At 35.0% G+C, this 24,740-nt stretch overlaps 1 protein-coding gene across 9 annotated transcripts in view; it reads left to right on the plus strand.

Moving 5' to 3' along the window:
* Positions 1 to 24,740, plus strand: part of CNTLN (centlein) — a 325,461-nt gene that overhangs the window by 107,934 nt on the left and 192,787 nt on the right. For all 9 annotated transcript variants that reach the window (XM_087444653.1, XM_087444645.1, XM_087444650.1 and 6 more), the window contains one exon: positions 5,490 to 5,684. In XM_087444653.1, coding sequence (XP_087300779.1) covers positions 5,490 to 5,684 — 195 coding nt within the window. The remainder of the gene's footprint in view (positions 1 to 5,489; positions 5,685 to 24,740) is intronic.

The raw sequence follows: 24,740 nt of genomic DNA on the forward strand, positions 1-24,740 counted from the left end.
TGTATTTCTATCTTAACTTAAATATTATTCTAGTCCATTTAATTTTTAACTATTTGAGTGAGTAAATGGTTCTGGAGTGGTATAAAAATGTGGAGAAACTAAAAATACAAGTGGAAGGCCTCCAATTGGGGCACAATCATAATAAAGATAAAGATTATAAAATTGTACTATAAGCTGTGTTTCCCTTTACACACATTATTTTAGAAATATATTATGTAAACTAAAGTACAAGTGTAAGTCACTTCCAGCAACCATATAATAATGGTTAACATTTATTGAGCTTATTGTATATCAACCACTGAGAAAAGGGCTGTTGCTTTACTATTTAAGCCTCATATCAACATTCCTTATTATTTTATTGCTCAAGCCACTGAGGCTTAGAGTGTTGTCTAAAGTCAAACAGCTACCAGGTGGTAGAATTCAAATCTAGGTAATCTTGAGTCCAGAACCTACAATCTTAAACTCTATTATAAAGCCCACAGTATAGTTCAGTTATACGTGGAATAATGTAGTCTTATTCTTAAAGGAGGCTATAAATAGATTCTATAAAATTGCATTATTCATTCTCATCAAAGTTCTTTCAGTGCTCAATAACTTTTAAAGTTGGGAAATTTATCTTGATATCTAAGTTAAATGTTATTCAAAAGATTCCATTGTGTCCTTTTTGGTGAAAAGGGAGCCTAGCATGTCACCATCCTCTGTGAAAAGAGCCCCCATCATCATTCTTCAGCTGCTGTTTCTCTTGATTGTACAAATTTGGTTTCTTTTATTTTGCTAAAGCATTGCAGTTTTTAACTCTTTGACTTTCTGCAGATTTTTTATTAGACCTGTTTGGTCCTGTCATCCCCACCCCCCCCGAAAACGTATTTGTTGTGGAGTTCAGGATTTTTAAAGTTGGGAATGATCACACTGCTTTGTTTATCATAAATAAATAGTTTGCTGTTGTTCAGATTTCCACTGTTTATTTACATCAAATTATTTGTTCTAATCCTAGAGCATTTTACTTAATACTTGTTTTTATTCCTGTTCCGTATGTATTTTTTCTAGATTTTTTCCCAATAAATTTGAATAATCTAATAGGCCGTACAACAATGAGATGGGTTGTTTACTTAAAAATTAAGATTTTTCACATGAATTAATTTTATTATTTTCAAGTAATAATTGGGGTTTAGCTGTAAGACTCAGATGAGTTGAATAAAAAAATATTACATTAATAATTTATTTCCAATTCTTACTAAGCTTACTTCTTTAAGAGTTAGGTCTTAATTTACTGTTTCTAATGGAGTTTCTCTGTTTCTTCTGTTCTCTTTCATTTCTCCTCTCTTCTTCACTTTTTTTCACTTGCCTTCCCCTTCCCCCTCCTTTATCACATTTGTTAAGTTGATTTATATGATAGTATCCATTTCATTATATAAAAAGATGAAAACAGTTGCCCACAGTGGTAGGATGAGGGGAATGAGGAGGGAAGACAAAGGTGAAGAGAGAAAGCTGAAAACATTTTTGAGCAAGGAAAGAGGTGAGTCATACTTTCCCAGAGGCTCCATGACAAATCATTAGTCTCATACCCGGTAGAACTGCCTACCAGATGATGTGGAGGGCTCCTCTGCAAGAGAAACACCCACCAAAAGAAATAGAAATAAGCTAGTGTGTTTTCTTCCTCTGAGCATGAAGCCATTTATATGTTTTAATAATTTTTCTACGTTTGCATGTCGTTTATATACATGTGTATGATTTAAATATAGATGGAAATTGTATCAGCATTTATGATTTCTAGACTAACATGTTTTGGGGTACTAAATATGTATTTTATCATCTTTTGTTCTATTTAATGATAATTATTTGACATGAGCTAATATTAATCCAGGAAAATAAGGAGTTGAGTTATACATACTTTTACTTTAAACTGCATATTAAATCAGAGTTTTTCCTTCCAATTTTTCTGCTATAAACAGATATAGTTTTCACTTGTAAAATTTATTGTCTCAACCAGAGTAGCAAATAGTATATTTACTCACTGAATATGAAAAATTTTATTCTTTAAACAAATTAGTCATTGGGTCACAGAACATATACATTTCCAAAATTGTTAAGGTAAATAAAATATCTTGTTCCTTAACACTAATAAAAATATGAGAAGACGAGTACTTCAGTCTAAGCCCCTGAAAATTAAATGACTTGGAGTTTGGGGTCCTATTTCTAGAGATAACTTCCTTTCTGTCCCCTGGAGATCCTCTTAACCTTTTTTCACTTTAATTTCTTCAACACAAAATAGCTGAAGAATAGTAAGTATAATAAATTACTTGTGGATCATAAAGATTGATACCTCTAAAGTATATAGGGAGATGTATGATTAAATGTTTTTATAGGCCAGAATCTTGCAAAAAATTCTGATCCATTCCAACTTTTTGGACTATTAGAGGAAAGAAATTGTAGAGAAAAGAGCCTCTCTGAAAACTGCTTCAAACAGTTATGATGCCTAACTCAGGCATCTAACTCAGGATGCCTAGACTAATGCAGATGAATGAATTTGTTATATTACCTAATTTACTCACTTGAGAACTTTTTTTGACTCACTCTACTGTTATTAATGGGATGAGAATAAGATGTTATTTAACCATGAGACTGGAATGTCCTAAACCTTTGCCTCCTTGAACATCTCCTAGAGAAATAAACATTCTATTACCATGAGGCTTTGTGGCCAAAAAACACTTCAGAATTAAAAATAGGCTTAACCTCCTTGAAGGCTTTTTTAGCCAGATTTACTGGTGCAGTGGAGCCTAGAATTAAACATGGTTGGAAGGCTGTCTTCGCTTCCTTTACTTTAAGTCCACAACTGAGTGGTCTTATTGCTATTAAGTAAGTGAAATCCAATCAGCCATCAAAGAAAATAGGCAAGTAGGAGATGTATATTTGAAATAAGAACTAAGAAATAACAGAGAGTTTATCCTAATTCCTAGAGCAAGGCTGGTCTAGATCATCTGTTCCAGGCTTTCTCAGTTCCTTTTCACCAGCTGCTTGAAAGGATGGATATGTTCAGAGAAAGATAATTTGCCTCAGTGTCTAGAGTTGCTCACCTAGTCATATCAGATCAAGACAGGCAACTTCTGAATAGGAATATAACTGCATAAACTGCATGGCAGAGAGAGCAAAGGAGAAAACAAAAAAAGAGAGCAGTTAGTCTTCATTTTTATGGAAGCAAGAAAGAAGGAAGAGAAAAGAGGAGACAAGAAAAGAGACGTTAAAATAAAGCTTTCTTCCATGAATGAGTAGGTCCAGAGCCTTATATCTGTGATGGAAGATCCCAAGACATGACACCCAAAAGAAAGATATACCACGCCCTTGGCACACCCAGTAAGTTGGTCCTCAGTCCTGACCGTACACAATCATCATGCCTGCATCTTGGGCAATGGAAGGGAAACTGAGTTTTTCTTTGTCAAAACTGTGAGTTTTTCTCAATGTTCATGAGATTCTCAAATATTTGAAACCTGTAAATTAAAAAAAATTTTTTATTGAGGTATAATTTGAAATCTGTAAATTCTTTAATAATATTTTGTATTATTTTCATCCAAAGAGATTAATTTGTGCTGATTGGGTAAAAATGAGTTACTATTAATAAAGCATACAAGTAAGAGAGAAAGTGGTTAAATAATGTTTTAACTAAATAAGTGACTCTGTATGCTATTTGGAAGACCTTCACTCATCCAAGCCTTCAAATCTCTCTAGTCAGCTTAGCTCTTGTCTCCAGATTTTGCTCTTTTCTTTTCTAACCTGAACTCAGTCATGAAAACAGCAATACAGCACAGGTAGGTCACTATATGGCCCACTCTGATCCCTTCGTTGTTCCTCAAATCTGTCAGGTTCCTACTTTCTCTTCCCTCCTAGAATATCTGATGGTATCAGCTGTGGAAAGGACATTGGACATACTCCCTGGTATAAAGGTAATTGGAAGGGAAAGTACAAATTTATGTCAAAATTCTTTATCGTCATACAGGCAACCCTTCCTTTATAACAATTGCTTAGATTTTGGCTATAAAGTGAAATGGATTATTTTAAAGTATCCACAATAATGTAGAGGTATAATCCCTTATAGAAAATAAAAAGTATATTGAGCTAATTATATGTCAGGGGAGTGGTTTGGAGGGTCTTGTTTTCATGACAAAGTATATATCTGAGAAGAAGCATTAAGGAAAGGTTTCACAAGCCTTTTTTTTTTAATTTTGAACTGAAGTGAAAGTGTAGCATACATATAGAAAAGCACTCTGTCATCTTTTGTGTAGTTAAGTTTTTTCCCATGAGGCAAGGCCAGCTAATGGAAGATTCTCCCCATCTTCATGATCCCACTGTATCAGCTACATAGTTTTGAAATTCTCCTCTTGGAGATTTTGATTTTGTTATAAGATCTCACTATCTCACTATTAGTCTTATTAAAAAAAAATCTTAATTCTTTGGTCACTTTTTTGGTGTCATCAGCAAATATACATATGAATTCTGTTTGTAAATCAGTTACCACAAATTAAATTATGCCTCATTAAATCACAATCATAAGTTAGGATTTTCATCACCAAGTAAGTTCATGAGTATTGGAGGAATACCATTGTTAACCATATATGACTCTCTGTATGATACCACTTATATACCATATACTGTCTCATGGTTTTAATAAACTCTGGTTTTAAATTTATTTAATTCATGTTGCTTTGAGTTAAAACAATTTTAAAGTTTTCTATCATGCCTTTAGAACATTGCTTCTATTTTATCACACTCTGTTCAAGGTCTTCAATGATTTCCTGTTGTCTACCGGAACAAGTCCATCTTCCTTAATCTGGCATTCAGAAGTCTTTACATTCTGTCTACAATCTTATTGCCTGACTATGCTCTTACTATTTCTTCCATACTCCGCCTCCCATACTTCAGCAGTAGATGCTAATTTCTACTAAATGGGAATATATCAGTCAACCTTAATAAACTCTCAATGCAAGACTCTTGGTTTTTGTTTTTTTCTTTCAAATGTATATATTACGTCCAATTAGCCTGAAATGTCTTACACTCCCTCTCTGTCCCTTCCTATCACTATACATATTTTTTTTCACATTGCTACCACCTTTAGAATGACTTTTTATTTTCATTCAATTCCTATAATACCATTATGGCTCAGTTCAAGTCCTTTCTTTTTCATGAAGCCCTCCAAGATTAATATAGATAGCTTAAAGTGTTTTCATCCTCCTTAGAAATTGAGCATACTTTTCCTGTATTACACTGGCTAATAATACATATTGCCTTTTTAACATCAATTGTAGTTTTATACTGATATTTGATAATATTATTTAGTTTTCCTTGTGTTTATATCTTGTTTCCCCTCTTAGACTGTTAAAATAACTTGAGGGCAAAGACTGTGTCATATACACTCCTTATGTATATGTATATGTGTGTATGTATTACACAACTATTTAATTGATTATTAATACATTTGGATATATTTTTTGAAACAGCTTTACAATGAGTTACATATTTGTTTTGAAACCACAAAATCAAGTGAGGCTATGCTCCGGCAAAGTGTTGTTAATCTTCAGGATCAGCTATTTCAAAAAGAGCAAGAAAATGCTAAATTAAAAGAAAAGCTTCAGGAATCACAAGGAGCACCCTATCCTTTACCTCAAGAAAGTGATTCAGACCACTCAGAACAGGTGAGAGACATTTTCTAAAAATATTACCCAGTGCAATATCATATTAAATAATTTCCTACAATTGACCTATACATGAAAGTTTAAATAAATTTGCATATATTAGACTATAATTTGTGACACAGTTTTGTGTTGTGCTATTTTTTATACTCTTTGTAGACATGAATATTATATACAATATGGATTCATATAGAAATGCGTATAGAAATACAGGGTCTATCTGGTATAGTAATTGTGATGAAATATTTGGCTGATATACAATAATGGAAAGCAAATTAATAGGTCATGCCCATTTTGAGACTTTTTAATTGAATGAGGTAATGGGATGGAAAGAGTATTGAATAGGAAGTCTCATGAAGTACTTGCCATAATGCCTGGTGTATGGTACTTAGTACCTTTTAGTCCCAGTTCTGCCATTACCTTGATGTAGATTTTGGACAGGTCAGTTGACCTTTCTACCTTTTCCTGTGCCATTAACTTAGGTAGTACAAATATGTCAATAAATATGCAGGTTCAGGATTCAAATAAACCTGGGATCAAATTACACCTTTGCCTGTGAGCTTTGTGAACTTGAACAGGTTTCTTAACTCTTTTAGCCAGTTTCCTCACAAATAAAATGTTGATATTAATGGTGTGTATGTCATAGAGTTTTGTGAGGATTAGTGAGATGATGCATGTTAAGTGCAGAGCTTGGCATATAAAAAATGTTCACTGGTACCTCTTTTAGATAATCTTCAAAGTAACTTTCAGCTCTAAATATATATTATAAAAACAATCTTATTCCTGTAAATTTATTTAACTGTTTTTAAGGCATTCAGCATTTCTTTAAATTTTATTAGGGTTTACTAATTTAGTTCAGAAATGGAATTAATACAAACAGGTAATAGGATGCTTAAATGTTTATTAATGATCCTTTAAAAGTAATTTTTGAACCTGGCATATTTTGTCTTGCTAACATCTTGACCTTGAGACAACAATTTTTAAATTTGTATTGTATTATATTGCATTTTTTGGACATTAGATGCACAGAATTGGATTAATCATAAAATTTGTTTCAGAGCTCAATGTTATGTTACATGCATAGGTCTGTTTTATTTATTTTAATTAATTTGTTTGTTTATTATAATAAACACCCTTTGTCCCACTAACTAATCCAAAGATAGAATATTACAAATGACTTAAGTCCACTTGTATGCTCCTGCCTAATCTGGTACTCTGATTCTCTCACTAGAGGTAACCACTAAACTGTTTATCATTTTGATTAATTTTTTTAAAGTTTTATCACATACAAATTTTTTTTTTTTTTTTTTTTTAAGATTTTTTTTTTTTTTATTTTTTCCCCCCAAAGCCCCAGTAGATAGTTGTGTGTCATAGCTGCACATCCTTCTAGGTGCTGTATGTGGGACGCGGCCTCAGCATGGCCGGAGAAGCAGCGCGTCGGTGCACGCCCGGGATCCGAACCCGGGTCGCCAGCAGTGGAGCGCGCTCACTTAACCACTAAGCCACGGGGCCGGCCCACATACAAATTTTTGAGGGAATAGCATATTGTTTTGTCATTTATAAAAATGTATCATAATATGTTGTTGCCTGGGGTTTGGCAATTGTGACTCATCATTATATTATTAAGATTCATCTGTGTTGTTTGGTGTAGCTGTTCATTTATTTTTACTGATTTAAAATATTCTGTTGTATGTGATTATATCATAACTACTTGTACATTCATTTGTAGATGAGTATTTGGGTTATTTCCAGTTTTTTGTTATTATGAATAATGCAATTGATGTTTTTGTACATGATTCTTGGTACACATGTGCATGCATTTTTGTGGAATATATATCTAGGCATGGAAGTCCTGGGTTTAAGGTGTGAAAATGTTGCTCTCACAAAATACTGATAACTTATTTTTCAAAGTGATTTTCATCAGTTTTTCTCCCACCAACAATATGTAGGGATCTGGTTGATTCCCATCCTCCTCAGCATTTGGTACTGTCAGACTTCTTAGTTTGTTGACAACTGAATTGGTATAAAATAATCTTATTTTTATCTTCATGTACATATCATCGATAAAGCACATCTTCAAATAATTGCCGGTCAAGTGCATGCTCTCCTCTGCAAAAAGTCTATTTCTGTCTTTTATCCATTCTTCTATTGGATTTTTTTTCTTATTGATTTGTAAATGTAGTTTATATGTTCTTGATATTAATCTCTAGTAAGTTAAATGTGTGGCAAATATCTTATCTCAGTGTGTACCTTGTCTTCTCATTTTCTTTAAGGTGTCATTTGATGAACAGAAATTATTAATTTTAATTTAGACAAGTTAATCTTTTATAGTTAATGCTTTGGTATCTCATTTAAGAACTCCTTCCCTACCCTAAAGACAAGAAAGATTGGCACCTCTGTTTTCCTCAAAAACTTTTAAGGATTGCTTATCTCATTTTCATTCACAATTCATTTTGGAATTGTGTTTTGCATAAAGTATAAGGAAATGACCCATTTTATTTACTTATTTTCCCCCCAATAATACCAATTTTTCCAGCTCAACCTGTTGAACAATCACCCTTTTTCCTGTGTGGTGCTGGGCCATCTCTCTCATATATTCTGGTTCAGTATATTTGTGATTTTCTTTCTAGGTTCTGTGTTCTCTGTATTTCTATACAATGTTACATCCTCTTAATTAGTATAGCTTTGTAAGTCTTTATATTTGGTAGATCTACTTGCTTACTGTTCTTTAAAATGTCTTGGCTATGTTGGCACGTAGCACTTAAATATAACTTTAAGGATAATTTATAAAGTTTCATGAAGAACACTGTTGAAATTTTACATCAACAGTTTTATTGAAGTGTAACATACTAATAGTAAAGTGTACAAACCTTAAGGGTATAACTCAGTGACATTTTACAAAGTGAACACATCCGTATAAATACCACTCAGATCAAGATATAGAATATTACCAGTGTCCAATAAACCTCCCTACTGTTCTAATCAGTAGCTACCCACACGAAGGTAACCACTATTTTGACTTCTGTCATCACTGATTAGTTTTGCTTATTTTTGAACCTTACAGTATTTCACCTTTAAACACTGTGTTTGCTGAGTTTTTTGTAAATATCCTTTATCACATTAAGGAAGTTCCCATCTATTCGTAGTTTGATGAAAGCTTTTTCATGAAACAGGTATTGTATGTACAGTGTATCTTTTAAGATGATACTAAGGCTTTTCTCATTTATTCTGTTAACATGGGGAATTACATTGATTGATTTTCAATTATTCAATTTTGCATTCCTGAAATAAACCTAACTTCATTGTAATGTTTTATTATTTTCATATATTTCTTTTTTTTTTTTAATAATTTTATTTATTTATTTTTTTCCCCCAAAGCCCCAGTAGATAGTTGTATGTCATAGCTGCACATCCTTCTAGTTGCTGTATGTGGGACGCGGCCTCAGCATGGCTGGAGAAGCGGTGTGTCGGTGCGCGCCCGGGATCCGAACCCGGGTTGCCAGTAGTGGAGCGCGCGCACTTAACCGCTAAGCCACGGGGCCGGCCCTATTTTCATATATTTCTGAATTCAATTTGCTAGTATTTTCCTTAGGACTTTTGAATCTATATTTGTGAGAGATATTGGGCTAGACTTTTCCTTTCTTGAATGTTTCATGTCAGATTTTGATATCACGGTGAAACTGGTATCTTAATATGAATTGCAAAATATTTGTTTTACTTCACTAGAAGAGTTTTTGTGAGACATATTTAATAATAAACTTGCTTAGCAATAAACACCAGATGCTTTCCTTCTAAGATAAGGAACAAGTCAGTTCTATTCAACATTGTACTGGAGATTCTATCTAATACAATAAGGCAGGAAAGAAACAAAATCCTACCAATTAGAAATAAGGAAGTAAAACTCTTTTTATTCACAGACAACATGAGCATCTGAATAGAAACCCTGTTGACTCGATGATAAAGCTCCTAGAAATAGTAAGTAAATTTAGCAGTGTTGCAAGATACAGCATCAATGTATAAAAGTTAGTTGCATTTCTACCTATTAGAAACAAATAATTAGAAATTGAACTTAAAAAATAGTACCATTTATAATAACACCAAAGCCTATGTAATAATTAAGGATAAATTTGACAAAATATGCACCAGACCTATACTCTGAAAACTACAAAACATACCAGAGTGTAGTTAAAAAACATATGTAAATGGACAGCTGTGCCACATTCGTGAATCAGAAGATGCAATATTGTTAAGATGTCAGTTCTCCCCAAATTGAACTGGGATTCATGTAATCCCAATCAAAATTCCAGGAGGCTTTTTTTTTTTTTGAGAAATATAAGCCAATTCTAAAATTTATAGGGAAATGCAAGGGACCTAAAAGAGTAAAATCAAATTTCATAAAGAAAAAAGTTGGAGGACTTATAATACCTGACTTTGAAACATATTTATCAAGCTAAAAAAATCAAGGTAGTGTAGTATTGGCATAGTGATTGACAAAATAATCACTAGAACAAAATAGAGTCCAGAAAAATACCCACTCATTTATGTCACTTTATAATAACTCTTGAAATGAGGGTAGAGTAAGTCACTTTATTCTTTTTCAAGAATGCTCTGTATATTCTTGCTGTTGCTTTTTTATAGAAATATTAGTATCAGGTTGTCAATTTAACAAATAAGCATTCAGTTAGAAATGTTTCTAATTTCTCTTGTGATTTTCTTTTTACCCCTTTCATTATTTGGAAGTGTGTTGTTTACTTTTGAAATATTTGGGTTTTTTTCCCCATGTATCTTATTTTTATTCACTTCTAATATACTTCTCTTGTGGTCAGAGATAGTACTCTGTAAGATTCCTGTATTTTGAAATTTATTAAGACTTGTTATATGGCCCAGCATATGGTTTTGGTGAACGAACTATGTGTACTTGAAAATAATTTGTATTCAGCTATTGGGTGGAGTGTTCCTTAAATATCAATATTGAATATGTCATTGTGGTTGATAGTGTTCAGATCTTCTGTCTTTAATGATTTTTGTGTTTAGTTTTTTTCTCAGTTTTTCAATCAGTTACTAAGAGAGGTGTTAAAATCTACCCGTAGGAGTGTAGATTTTTCTTTTTCTCCCTTTAATTTTGTCAATTTTTGCTTCATGTACTTTAAAGATGTTTTATGAGGTGCATACATATTTCCGATTGTCATTTCTTTCTGATTAATTGTACCTTTTGTCATTATAAAATGTCACTTTTAACTATGATAATATTCTGTTGACTTGAAATCCAATTTTATGATGTTAATATAGCCAATCTATCTCTTTAATGATTCTTTATATTTTACATGGTATACTTTTTCCTATCCTTTTAATTTTTACCTTTAAGTGTCTTTATATTTAAAGTGTACATAGTTGGGTCCTGTTTGTTATTAATTCTGACAATTTCTTCCTTTCATTGCAGTGTTAATCCATTTAAATTTAATATAATTATTAATATGATTGGGTTTAGGTATACCATGTTACCATTTGTTTTCTGTTTGTCCTGTTTTTGTTCCTCTGTCCTCTTTTCCTTTCTTCCTTTTTGGTTAATTGACTGTTTATATATTTTTTAAAAGCAAATTAAAAATTTCACTTTTCTGTCTTCTGGACTCCACCATTTCTGACCATAAGTCAGTGGGAATTTGTTTTCGTTGTTCATTTAAATGTGTTATTCCAGATTTGTCTAGCTTTTTTTTCAATATTTTACCTTTGGTTTTAAGCATTTTTATTTTTTATTTTTTGTTTATTGCAGTAACATTGGTTTATAACATTGTATAAATTTCAGGTGTACATCATTCTACTTCTATTCTGCATAGATTACATGATGGTCACCACCCAAATTCTAATTACAACTCATCACCACACACATGTGCCAAATTATCCCTTTCGCCCTCCTCCCTCCCCCCTTCCCCTCTGGTAAGCACCAATCCAATCTCTGTCTCTATGTGTTTGTTTGTTGTGTTATTATCTACAAGTGGGAAATCATACGGTATTTGACCTTCTCCCTCTGACTTATTTCACTTTGCATTATACCCTCAATGTCCATCCATGTTGTCACAAATGACTGGATTTCATCGTTTCTTATGGCTGAGTAGTATTCCATTGTGTATATATACCACATCTTCTTTATCCATTCGTCCCTTGATGGGCACTTAGGTTGCTTCCAAGTCTTGGCTATTGTGAATAACGCTTCAATGAACACAGGGGTGCATGTATCTTTACGCATTGGTGTTTTCAAGTTCTTTGGATAAATACCCAGCAGTGGAATAGCTGGATCATATGGTAGTTCTATCCTTAATTTTTTGAGGAATCTCCATACTGTTTTCCATAGTGGCTGCACCAGTTTGCACTCCCACCAGCAGTGTATGAGAGTTCCCTTCTCTCCACATCCTCTCCAACACACGTTCTTTCCTGTCTTGTTAATTATAGCCATTCTGACGGGCGTGAGGTGATATCTCATTATAGTTTTGATTTGCATTTCCCTGATAGTTAGTGATTTTGAACATCATTTCATGTGTCTGTTGGCGATCTGTACATCTTCTTTGGAGAAATGTCTGTTCAGGTCTTTTGCCCATTTTTTAATTGGGTTGTTAGTTTTTTTGTTGTTGAGATGCATGAGTTCTTTATATATTTTGGAGATTAACCCCTTATCCAATGTATAGTTTGCAAATATCCTCTCCCAATTGTTAGGTTGTCTTTTCGTTTTGTTAATGGTTTCCTTTGCTGTGCAGAAGCTTTTTAGTTTGATGTAGTCCCATTTGTTTATTTTTTCTATTGTTTCTCTCACCTGGTCAGACACGGTGCTTGAAAATATGTTGCTAAGACCGATGTCGAAGAGCGTACTGCCTATGTTTTCTTCTAGAAGTTTAATAGTTTCAGGTCTTACCTTCAAGTCTTTAATACATTTTGAGTTAATATTTGTGTATGGTGTAAGGTAAGGGTCTACTTTCATTTTTTTGCATGTGGCTATCCAATTTTCCCAACACAATTTGTTGAAGAGACATTCTTTTCTCCATTGTATGTTCTTGGCTCCTTTGTCGAAGATTAGCTGTCCATAGATGTGTGGGTTTATTTCTGGGCTTTCCATTCTATTCCATTGATCTGTTTGTCTGTTTTTGTGCAAGTAACATGCTGTTTTGGTTACTATAGCTTTGTAGTATATTTTGAAATCAAGGAGTGTGATACCTCCAGCTTTGTTCTTTTTTCTCAGGATTCCTTTAGCTATTTGAGGTCTTTTGTTGTTCCATATAAATTTTAGGATTCTTTGTTCTATTTCTGTGAAAAATGTTGTTGGAACTTTGATAGGGATTGCATTGAATCTATAGATGGCTTTAGGAAGTATGGACATCTTAACTATGTTAATTCTTCCAATCCAAGAGCACGGAATATCTTTCCATTTCTTTGTGTCTTCTTCAATTTCTTTCAGACATGTTTTATAGTTTTCAGTGTACAGATCTTTCACCTCTTTGGTTAAGTTTATTCCTAGGTATTTTATTCTTTTTGTTGCAGTTGTAAATGGGATTGTAGTCTTAATTTCTCTTTCTGCTACTTCATTGTTAGTGTATAGAAGTGCAACTGATTTTTGTATGTTGATTTTGTATCCTGCAACTTTACCATATTCGTTTATTACTTCTAAAAGTTTTTTGGTGGATTCTTTAGGGTTTTCTATATGTCAAATCATGTCATCTGCAAATAGTGAGAGTTTCACTTCTTCCTTTCCAATTTGGATCCCTTTATTTCTTTTTCTTGCCTGATTGCTCTGGCTAGGACTTCCAGTACTATGTTAAATAGGAGTGGTGACAGTGGGCATCCTTGTCTGGTTCCTGTTCATAGAGGGATAGCTTTCAGTCTTTCACCATTGAGGATGATATTAGCTGTGGGTTTGTCATACATGGCCTTTATTATGTTGAGGTATTTTCCTTCTATACCCATTTTATTCAGAGTTTTTATCATAAATGGATGCTGTATCTTGTCAAATGCTTTCTCTGCATCTATTGAGATGATCATGTGATTTTTATTCTTCATTTTATTAATGTGGTGTATTATGTTGATTGATTTGCGAATGTTGAACCATCCCTGCATCCCTGGAATAAATCCCACTTGATCATGGTGTATGATCTTTTTAACGTATTGTTGTATGCGATTTGCTAGTATTTTGTTGAGGATTTTTGCATCGATGTTCATCTGTAATATTGGCCTGTAATTTTCTTTTTTTGTGTTGTCCTTGTCTGGTTTTGGTATCAGGGTAATGTTGGCTTTGTAGAATGAGTTAGGGAACTTCCCCCCCCCCCCTCAATTTTTTGGAAGAGTTTGAGAAGGATAGATATTAAGTCTTCTTTGAATGTTTGGTAGAATTCAGCAGGGAAGCTGTCTGGTCCTGGACTTTTACTGTTGGGGAGGTTTTTGATTATTGTTTCGATCTCCTTACTGGTGATTGGTCTATTCAAATTCTCTATTTCTTGATCCAGTTTTGGAAGGTTGTATGATTCTAAGAATTTATCCATTTCTTCCAGATTGTCGAATTGGTTGGCCCATAGCTTTTCACAGTATTCTCCTATAATCTTTTGTATTTCTGAGGTGTCTGTTGTAATTTCTCCTCTTTCATTTCTGATTTTACTTATTTATCCCTTCTCTCTTTTTTTCTTGGTGAGTCTAGCTAAAGGTTTGTCAATTTAGTTGATCTTTTCAAAGAACCAGCTCTTGGTTTTACTAATTTTTTCTATTGTTTTTTAGTCTCTATTTCATTTATTTCTGCTCTGATTTTTATTATTTCCCTTCTTCTACTGATTTGGGGCTTTGTTTGTTCTTCTTTTCCCAGTTCCTTTAGGTGCACTGTTAGATTGTTTATTTGAGATTTTTCTTGTTTGTTGAGATAGGCCTGTATTGCTATAAACTTCCCTCTTAGAACCGCTTTTGTTGTATCCCATAAATTCTGGCATGTCGTATTTTCATTTTCATTTGTCTTCAGGTATTTTTTGATTTCTCCTTTGATTTCTTCATTGACCCAATCATTGTTCAGTAGCATTTCGTTTAATCTCCACGTATTTGTGGCTTTTCTGATTTCCTTCCTATAATTGATTTCTAGTTTCATACCATTGTGGTAAGAAAAGATGCTTGGTATTATTTCAATCTTCTTAAATTTATGGAGACTTGTTTTGTGGCCTAATATATGATCAGTCCTGGAGAATGTTCCATGTGCATTTGAAAAGAACGTGTATTCTTCAGTTTTTGGATGGAATGCTCTGTATATATCTACTACGTCCATCTGTTTTAGTGTGTCATTTAAGGCCAATGTTTCCTTATTGATCTTCTGTTTGGAAGATCTATGCATTGGTGTAAGTGGAGTGTTAAAGTCCCCTACTATTATTGTGTTACTGTCTATTTCTCTTTTTATATCTGTTAATAATTGCTTTATATATTTAGGTGCACCTACATTGGGTGCGTAGATATTTACAAGCATTATATCCTCTTGTTGGATTGTTCCCTTGATCATTATGTAATGCCCTTCTTTGTCTCTTTTTACAGTTTTTGTTTTAAAGTCTATTTTGTCTGATATGAGTACTGCTACCCCAGCTTTCTTTTCATTGGCATTTGCATGGAGTATCTTTTTCCATCCTTTCACTTTCAGTTTGTGAGTGTCTTTAGGTCTGAAGTGTGTCTCTTGTATGCAGCGTATGTATGGGTGTTGTTGTTTTATCCAGTCAGCCACCCTATGCCTTTTAATTGGAGCATTTAGTCCATTGACGTTTAAAGTAGCTATTGATAAGTATGTACTTACTGCCATTTTTTAACTTTTTTTTTTTCCTCAGTGTTTTAGTAGTCCTTCTCTGTTCCTTTTTCTTTCTAGGCAGAATTGATGGTCTCTTTAGTTTGACCTCTGTCTGAAAGCTCTACTCTTTAACTCCCCTCCTCCCTCATTTTATGTTTTTGATATCATATCTAACCTCTTTTTTGTGCATTTGTATCAATAACCCTCTTATCATGGAAATAGATAATTTTTCCTATTTGTGGTCTTCTTTTTTACCCTTAAATCAATCCCTTAACATTTCTTGTAGCACTGGTTTCTTGTTGACAAACTCCTTTAATTTTTGCCTGTCTGGAAAATTTTTGATCTCTCCTTCCATTTTGAATGATAACCTTGCTGGGTAGAGTATTCTTGGCTGTAAGTTTTTTCCTTTTAGCACTTTAAATATATCGTGCTACTCTTTTCTAGTCTTTAAGGTGTCTGCTGAGAAGGCAGCTGATAACCTTTTGAGGCTTCCTTTGTATGTAACTTGTCTTTCTCTTGCAGCTTTTAGGATTCTCTCTTTATCTTTAATTCTGGACATTTTGATTATGATGTGTCTTGATGTGGACCTCTTTGGGTTTATCTTGTTTGGTGCTCTCTGTGCTTCCTGTACCTAGATGTCTGTTTCCTTCCTTAGGTTAGGGAAGTTTTCATTTATTATTTCTTGAAATAGATTCTCTGCCCCTTTGTCTCGCTCTTCTCCTTCTGGGACACCTATAACACGGATGTTAGTGTGCTTGATGTTGTCCCAGAGGTCCCTTAGACTGTCCTCACTCTTTTTAATTCTTTTCTCTTTTACCTGTTCAGCTTGGGTAATTTCTTATAGTCTTTCATCCAGCTCGCAGATCCGTTCTTCTGTATCCTCTACTCTGCTTTTGAGTCCCTCTAGTGAATTTTTCATTTCCAGTATTGTATTCTTCATTTCTGATTGGTTCTTTTTTATATCTTCCATTTCTTTGTTGACATTCTCCCTGAGTTCATCTATTCTTCTCTCCAGATCAGTGAGCATCCTTAACACTCTTTGTTTGAACTCTCTGTCGGGTAGCTTGTTCATTTCTGTTTCACTTAGTTCCTTTTCTGGGGTTTTGTCCTGTTCCCTTACTTGGAATGTATTCCTTTGCCTCCTCATTTTGCCTCTTTCCCTGTGTTTGTGTCTACATATTAGGTAGGTCAGCTACGTCTCCTGCACTTGGATAGGTGACCTTATATAAGTGATGCCTTAGGAGGCCTGCAGTATGCTTCCCGCAGTTCTCAATGTTCCAGGGGTGACCCCTATGTGGGCTACATGTGTCCTTCTGTTGTGGCCTGTTTGCTCTCCCTGTAGGCGCCCAGGAAGGCCGAGTTATGCTCCTGGCTGGCTGTTGTAACGCTCAGCTCCTTGTAGTTGTTGTGGGCCCTTCAGTCCTTTATTAGGTGTGGGGAGCCCCAGCACAGTTGGCTGCAAGTTGTAATACCACATTTGTGTTGCAGTATTTCTTTTAAGTGAGTAGTCCCCCAGTGCGGCAGGTTGTTAGGCTCAGTGGCTTACAATTACTATAAGCCTCCAGCCTCTAGGTCTCTTGTCAGCTCTCTGAGGATTGCAGCTGGGTGGGGCTGGCCTCAGGCTCGGGAGCACCCAATTGTTTCAGGCTTTGGAAGGAGGGGGTCTTTGAGAAGCACAAGTCTTCTGCAGCTGGCAAGCCCTGCCACCCACAGGTCCACACACACAGTCAACATAGTCCTGCCCCATGTGCATGCCCTGACCTCCTGAAGTGGACCCAGTCTCTCCACAGCGGGGGCCCCACACACTCCACCACCACCTCATTCTCCACCCGCTCCTTGTGCATGCCCTGCCCCACTGAAGTCGGCTCAGTTGCCAGGCTGCAGAGAATCCAGTCACCAATCTATGCAGGCCCACACGTTGCCTGAGGGCTTGTTGTTGGGTGGGGCCAGTCTCTAAGGTGGGCTGCCTGCCCTGGCAGAGCTGGATTAAATCGGTGCTCTAGTGGGTGGGGCAGAGCTGGGCTAGCAGGCCCCAGGGAGAACACTAATGGCTTCTGTGTCAGTACGCCCACCCCGGGCCACAACAGTGGCCATCACCAATGTCCCAGTCCCTGGAGAGGTCTCACCTCTCACTGCAATGCACTCAGAGCATATCAGGTGAGTCTCTTTTCACCAAAGCACTGTGCACCTTTCTTTCTGGTGATTTTAGGTTGCTTTCTGAAATGGGTGAGTTTGCACTTGGGCCCTTTGAGAGCTGGTTTTAATTTCCTTGTGAAGCAGCTTTTCTGGGGGTACTCCCCAATGTTTTAGTAGCAGGCAAAGTCAGATATTATGCCACTCGTCTCAATTGTGCTGGGTCCACAAAGTGCCTACAGTGGGGGCGCTCCCCGGCTCAGGGTCCCCCTCCTCCAGGGAGGGCTGCGTACCTTTGGGCTGCTCCTGGGCGGCCGTGAAGCTGGCGGCTTGTGAAGGCGGCGTTTTTTCTCTCCAGAAGGGAGTTTCTGCCTCTTCCACCTCAATTAGGATTGTCCTTTGTTGCAGGAGTTCCTCTTATCCAGCTTTCAGTTCTGTCTCGGGTAATTTTTCCACAAGTAGTTGTAAATTGGCTGTATCCGCAGGAGGAGGTGAGTTCAGAGTCTGCTTACATCGCCATCTTGACTTCTCTCTCTCAAGCATTTTAACTATGATGTTCCCAATTATGTTTTTCATTGTAGTCATCCTTCTTGCAATTTGCTGAGCTTCTTGATTTTTATAAATAATACATATAAATATGTTTTTTGCTAAAGTGGGGAACACTTTTTACATTAGTTTCTCAAATATTTTTCTGACTCTCTCTCTCTCCTCTCCATTTGAGATTCTCATTTCTCTTATGTTAGACTTTTCAATGTTGTCCAATGGATCAATGAATCTCTCTTCATTTTTTCAGTCTTTTAATATGTATGTTCTTCAGATTAGATAATTTCTATTAATTTTTATTCAAGTTAACTGATGTTTCTGTTCTCTCTAATTTGCTCTTGTCTTTTCTGTGAATTATTCTTTAAATATTTTGTTTCAGTTCTAGAATTTTAATCTAATTTGTCATTTTAATGTGTATATATCTGTGGAGTTTTCCTGTTCATTCATATCTTGCAAACATATTTTGTACCTGGACTGAAAAGTCCAATTGCCCAGGTTCTTGGTCAGTGTAATGGAGGAATTCGGACACTGACAATGGCAACAGTAAGCATGCAAAGATTTATTAGAGGATAGGTCAGTGGAGCGAGGAGTGGGCAGTGCCAGAGAACGCATCTGCCCTGTATCTTGGGTTAGTTTTATTTTTATTTGGGCCGTTTAGAAAGGAATTAGCATTATCTGATTATCCACCAATAATGTTTTTTCCTCCACCCACGCATCAGGAGGGTGAGTTCTTGTCCTTCTAGGGGAATCTCCGGAACTGTCATGGCAGTCAACCCCCATGGAAGGGGGGCTAATGTGTATGGAATTTGTATGTAAATTAAAGAAAGGTCAATGTCCTCTAGAGGTGTATTGCAGAAAGATTTGTTTGTGTTGTTTGTGCACTTGTTACTTTTATTCTCGTGATTGAAGGTCTCCGAGTCCGGTAGCGGCGCCAGTCAGGTCTCAGTTCCCCTTTATCTGTGTCTTGTAGGATGCTAGCAAGACACTCCGCTGATGCAGCAAAGTCTCCAACTATGATCCCCCACTCATGTCTAGCTAGCTACCTATCTCAATTTTTCTTTAGGTCCTTGTTATAAGAGTTAAAATGGATTCTTTAAAGTCATTATATTTTGATTCCATCTTTTGGGTCTTCTTGGGTTTGATGATTGGTGGTTCTCCTTTGCTTTTGAATATGGGTCACATATTAATGTTTCCTCTATGTCTAATAATTTGGGGTTGTGTAGTGTATATTGTAACGTATATGTTATAGATGCTCTGGTTTCTGATGTATTACTCATATAAATGCTGAAGTTTTTTTTTTTTAATCAGAATTTAACTAGGTTAGATTTAAGCTTCGAGCCCTGTTTCCCTTCAGGTGGGTACAGTTAAATTGTTTTTAAGTTCTTTTAACCGTATCTGGATTGCTTAGAGGTCTGCCCAGTGCATGAATAGTTCAAGTGTCAGCTATAATTTTGGCTCTCTCCTTTCTAGAGTTTCCTCTTTTTCTAGCTGCAGTGGTAGGCCTGAACTTTGTCCTCTAGCTCTTCAAGCCAGTAAGGCTGTAAGTTTCTATAGGAATTTTAGCCTCCTCCCGTAGAGTCTGTTGTGGGCCACCCTCAGTTAAATTCATAAAAATGGGAAACTTACTCAATGCTGTTCTATTTTCCAAGTATCAATTCTTGTTCAGATTTTTCCTGTGTTTGATCATTCTCTGTTACCTTTAGGTAGTTGTTTTTATGTTTTGCTCACAGTTTGTAGTTATATGCAGGAGGCTTAATCTGATAGGGTCAACTCAGCCCTTATTATAAGTGGAACTTCCCAGTCTTTGACTTGATAGAGTATTTTAACTTACTTTTTATCACTTTTCATGTAGTGCAAGAAACTTAATACACTCTCCTGTATCTCCTCACCTGTTTTTGCTATCATTGTCTTACATTTTAGTCCTACATATATTTTTATCTTATAAGACATTATTGCTGTTATTAAAAAAATCAGTATTCATTTAGAATTTTTACCCTTTTGAGTGCTCTTCATTCTTTTCTTCAATTCTACATTAGCCTCTAGGATCTTTTGCCTTCTGTATTAAGCACTCCTTTTGGTGTTTCTTTTAGTGAGAGTTGTGCTCCAATGAATTCTCTCATTTTATACTTCTTAGAGAATGCCTTTTTTGCCTTCACTTCTGAATAGTATTTTCCAGGTGGTTAGGATTGTAGATTGGTAATTTTTTTTCTTTGAGTGTTTTAAAGATAATATGCATTGTCTTTTGGCTTCTATATTTTGAGTTGAGAAGTTGTCTCTTTCTTGCTCCTTTGAAGTTAACGTGTCCTTTCTCTGATTACTTTTTATGTTTTCTCTTTATTTTTAGTTTTCAGCAGTTTTTACATGATTTTTTTAAGCGTGGTGGTGTTTCTGTTTTTTTGTGCTTTTGAGTTTATAAAGTTGTTTTTTTTTTTTCCTAGCTGTGGCTTTATGGTTTTCTTCATTCTTGGAAAGTTCTTATTACAGATCTCTTCAAATATGGGTTCTGCACATTCTTTCTCTCATGAGATTCCTATTACACATATATTAGACCTTCCCACCATGTTCCATATATCTTTTGACTCTTTCATATTCTCAAAGTTTTTGATTTTATATATATATATGTTAATATATATAATTGAATATATATAAGTTGTATATATAGGTTATATGTAAAATAACTTATATATAAAAGTTTTTATATTTTCAAAGTTTTTTCTCTCTTTACTTCAACCTTGATGCTTTCTCCAGTTCACTCATTCTCTCTTCTGTTGTGGTAGTGTGATGTTGTAACCATCTACTAAATTCTTGAATAGAATGTGTATTCTACTTTCGTCAGGTAGAGTGTTCTAAATGTCTCTTAGGTCTAATTGGCTTGTAGAATTCTTCAAGACTTGTATTTCCTTGCTGATCTTCTGTCTAGTTGTTCTATCTATTATTATTGTTTATTTCTCTCTTCAATTCTGTCCATGTTTGCTTCGTGTATTTTGGGGCTCTGTTGTTAGGTGCATATATGTTTACAATTCTAACATCTTTTTGATAAATTCACCCTTTTATCATTATAATATGTCCTTCTATACCTATATTGACAATTTTTGCCTTAAAGTCTATTTTATTTTTTTCAATTTTTATTTTGCTTTCCAGTTTTATTGAGATATAATTAATATATAGCACTGTATTTGTTTGAAGTGTATATCATATATATGTATATATTTGAAAATGATTACCACAATAAGTTTAGTTAACATCCATCACCTCACATAATTACAGTTTTTTTTCCTTCTGAGAAGAACTTTTAAAATCTGCTCTCTTAGCAACTTTCAAACATACAGTACAGTATTGTTAACTATAGTCACTATGCTGTATGTTATATCCCCAAATTTACTTATCTTATAACTGGAAGTTTGTACCTTTTCGCCACGTTCACTCATTTTCCCATCCCCCACTACCCAACTCTGGCAACCACCAATCTGTTCATTTCTTTTAGATTCCACATAAGTGTTTCATACAATATTTGTCTTTCTCTGCCTGACTTATTTCACTTGCCACAATGCCCTCAAGGTCCATCCATGTTGTTGCAAATGGCAGGATTTCCCTCTTTTATGTGGCTGGGTAATATTCCATTGTATATGTATGCCACATTTTCTTTCTTTCTTTCTTTCTTTTTATTTTGGTGAGGAAGATTAGCCCTGAGCTAACATCCATTGCCAATCCTCCTCTTTTTGCTGAGGAAGATTGGCCCTGGGCCAACATCCAGCCCATCTTCCTCTGCTTTTATATGTGGGATGTCTGCCACAGCATGGCTTGATAGGTGGTGCATAGGTCCATGCCCGGGATCCAAACCTGCGAACCCCAGGCCGCTGAAGCAGAGTGTGCGAACTTAACCACTATGCCGCCAGGCTGGCCCCCATATATGCCACATTTTCTTTATCCATTCATCCATCAGTGGACAATTAGATTGTTTCCATGTTTGGCTATTCTAAATAATGTTGCAATGAATATGGGGATGCAGATAATTTTTCGAGATAGTGATTTTATTTCCTTCAGGTATATACTCAGAAGTGGAATTGCTGAATCATATGGTAGTTCTATAGTTAATTTTTTGAGGAACCTCCATGCTGTTTTCCGTAGTGGCTCACCAACTTACATTTCCATGGACAGTGCACAAGGGTTCCCTTTTCTCCAAATCCTCGCCAACACTTGTATTTCTTGTCTTTTTGATAAAAGTTATTCTAACAGGTGTGAGGTGAGATCATGGTTTTGATTTGAATTTCCCTGAAGATTAGTGATGTTGAGCACCTTTTTACATACCTGTTGGCCATCTGTGTGTCTTCTTTGGAAAAATATCTATTCAGATCCTCTGCCCTTTTTAAAGTTAGATTTTTTTTTTTTTTGCTTTTAAGTTGTATGATTCTTTATATATTTTGCCTATTACCCCCTTATCAGATATATGGTTTGCAAATATTTTCTCTGGTAGCCTGCCTTTTCATTTTATTGATGGTTTCCTTTGCTGTGCGGGGGCTTTTTAGTTTGATGTAATCTCCTATGTTTATTTTTGCTTTTGTTACCTTTGCTTTTGGTGTCAAACCCAAAAAAATCATCACCAAGTTGGATGTCAAGGAGCTTACTGCCTGTTTCCTTCTAGGAGTTTTATGGTTTCAGGTTTTATGTTCAACTTTTTAATCCATTGTGACTTGATTTTTGTATATCGTATAAGATAGGAGTCCAGTTTAATTCTTTTGCAAGTTGCTGTCCAGTTTTCCCGACACTATTTATTGAAGAGACTCTCCTTTCCTCATTGTACGTTCTTGGCTCCTTTGTTGTAAATTGACTATTATATATCTGTGTTTATTTCTGGACTTTCTGTTCTTTTCCATTGATTTATGTATCTGTTTTTATGCCAATACAGTACTGTTTTGGTTACTATAGCTTTGTATTATAATTTGAAATCGGGAAGCATGGTGCCTACAGCTTTGTTCTTCTTTCTCAACATTCCTTTGGCTATTTTGGGCTTTTGTGGTTCTGTACAAATTTTAAGATTGTTCTATTTCTGTGAAAAATGCCATTGGAGTTTTGATAGAGATTGCATTGAATTTACAAATCGTTTTGGGTAGTATGGACCTTTTAACAATATTAATTCTTCCAATCTGTGAGCATGGAATATCTTTCCAGTTGTTTGTGTCATCTTCAGTTTCTTTCATCACTGTCTTATGGTTTGTAGTATACTGGTCTGTCACCTCCTTGATCAAATTTATTCCTAAGAATTTTATTCTTTTTTGGTGCTATTGTAAATGGGATTGTTTTCTTTATTTCTTTTTCAGATAGTTCTTTGTTAGTATAGAGAAATGCAACTGATTTTTGTAAATTGATTTTGGATCCTACAACTTTACTGAAATTGTTTATTAGTTCTAATAGTCTTTTGGTAGAGTCTTGAGGACTTTCTCTATGTGATATCAGGTCATCTGCAAATGGAGACAGTTTTACTTCTTTCTTTCTGATTTGGATGCCTTGCCTAATTGCTCTAGCTAGTCCAGTACTCTATTGAATAAAAGTGGTGAGAGAGGACATCATTGTCTTGTTTCTGATCTTAGAGGAAAAGGTTTCAAGTTTTTACTGTTGTGTTTATTAGATGTGAGCTTGTCATATGTGGCCTTTATTAAGTTGAAGTATATTCCTTTTATACTCAGTTTATTGAGAATTTTTATCATGAATGAATGTTGAATTTTGTCAAATGCTCTTTCTGCATCTATTGAGATGATCATATGACTTTTATTCTTCATTTTGTTAATGTGTTGTATCATATCGATTGAATTGTGGATGTTGGATCATTCTTGCTTCCGTGGAGTAAATCCCACTTAATCATAGTGTCTTATCTTTTTAATGTATTGTTGAATTTGGTTTGCCTATATTTTGTTGGTTATTTTTGCATCTGTGTTCATGAGGGATTTTGGCCTGTAATTTTCTTTCTTGTAATAATCTTGTCTGGTTTTGATATCGCGGTAATGATGGCCTCATAAATGTGTTTGAAAGTGTTCCTTCCTCTTCTCTTTTTTGAAAGAGATTGAGAAAGGTTGGTATTAATTCTTTAAATATTTAGTATAATTCACCAGTGAAGCCATCTGGTCCTTGGCTTTTCATTATTGGGAGGTTTTTTATTACTGATTCAATCTCCTTACTAGTAATTGGTCTGTTCAGATTTTCTACTTCTTCATGATTCAGTCTTTTAGGTTGTATGTTTCTAGGAATTTATTCATTTCTTCCAGGTTGTCCAATTTTTTGGTGTATAACTTTTCATAGTAGTCTCTTATGATCCTTTGTATTTTTGTGGTATTAGTTGTAATGTCTCATCTTTCATTTCTAATTTTCCTTATTTGAGTCCTCTCTTTTTTTCTTGGTAAATCTAGCTACAGGTTTGTCAATTTTATTTATCTTAAAAAAAAACCAGCACTTAGTTTCCTTGATCTTTTCTGTTGTTTTTTTAGTTTCTATTCCATTTATTTCTGCTCTGATGTTTGTTGTTTCCTTCCTTCTACTCACTTTGGGTTTAGTTTGTTCTTCTTTTTCTAGCTACTTGAGGTATAAGGTTATATTGTTTGTTG

This window comes from Ceratotherium simum, chromosome 20 (assembly GCF_057802395.1).
Source record: "Ceratotherium simum simum isolate JZ-2026a chromosome 20, ASM5780239v1, whole genome shotgun sequence".
Lineage (NCBI taxonomy): Eukaryota > Metazoa > Chordata > Mammalia > Perissodactyla > Rhinocerotidae > Ceratotherium > Ceratotherium simum.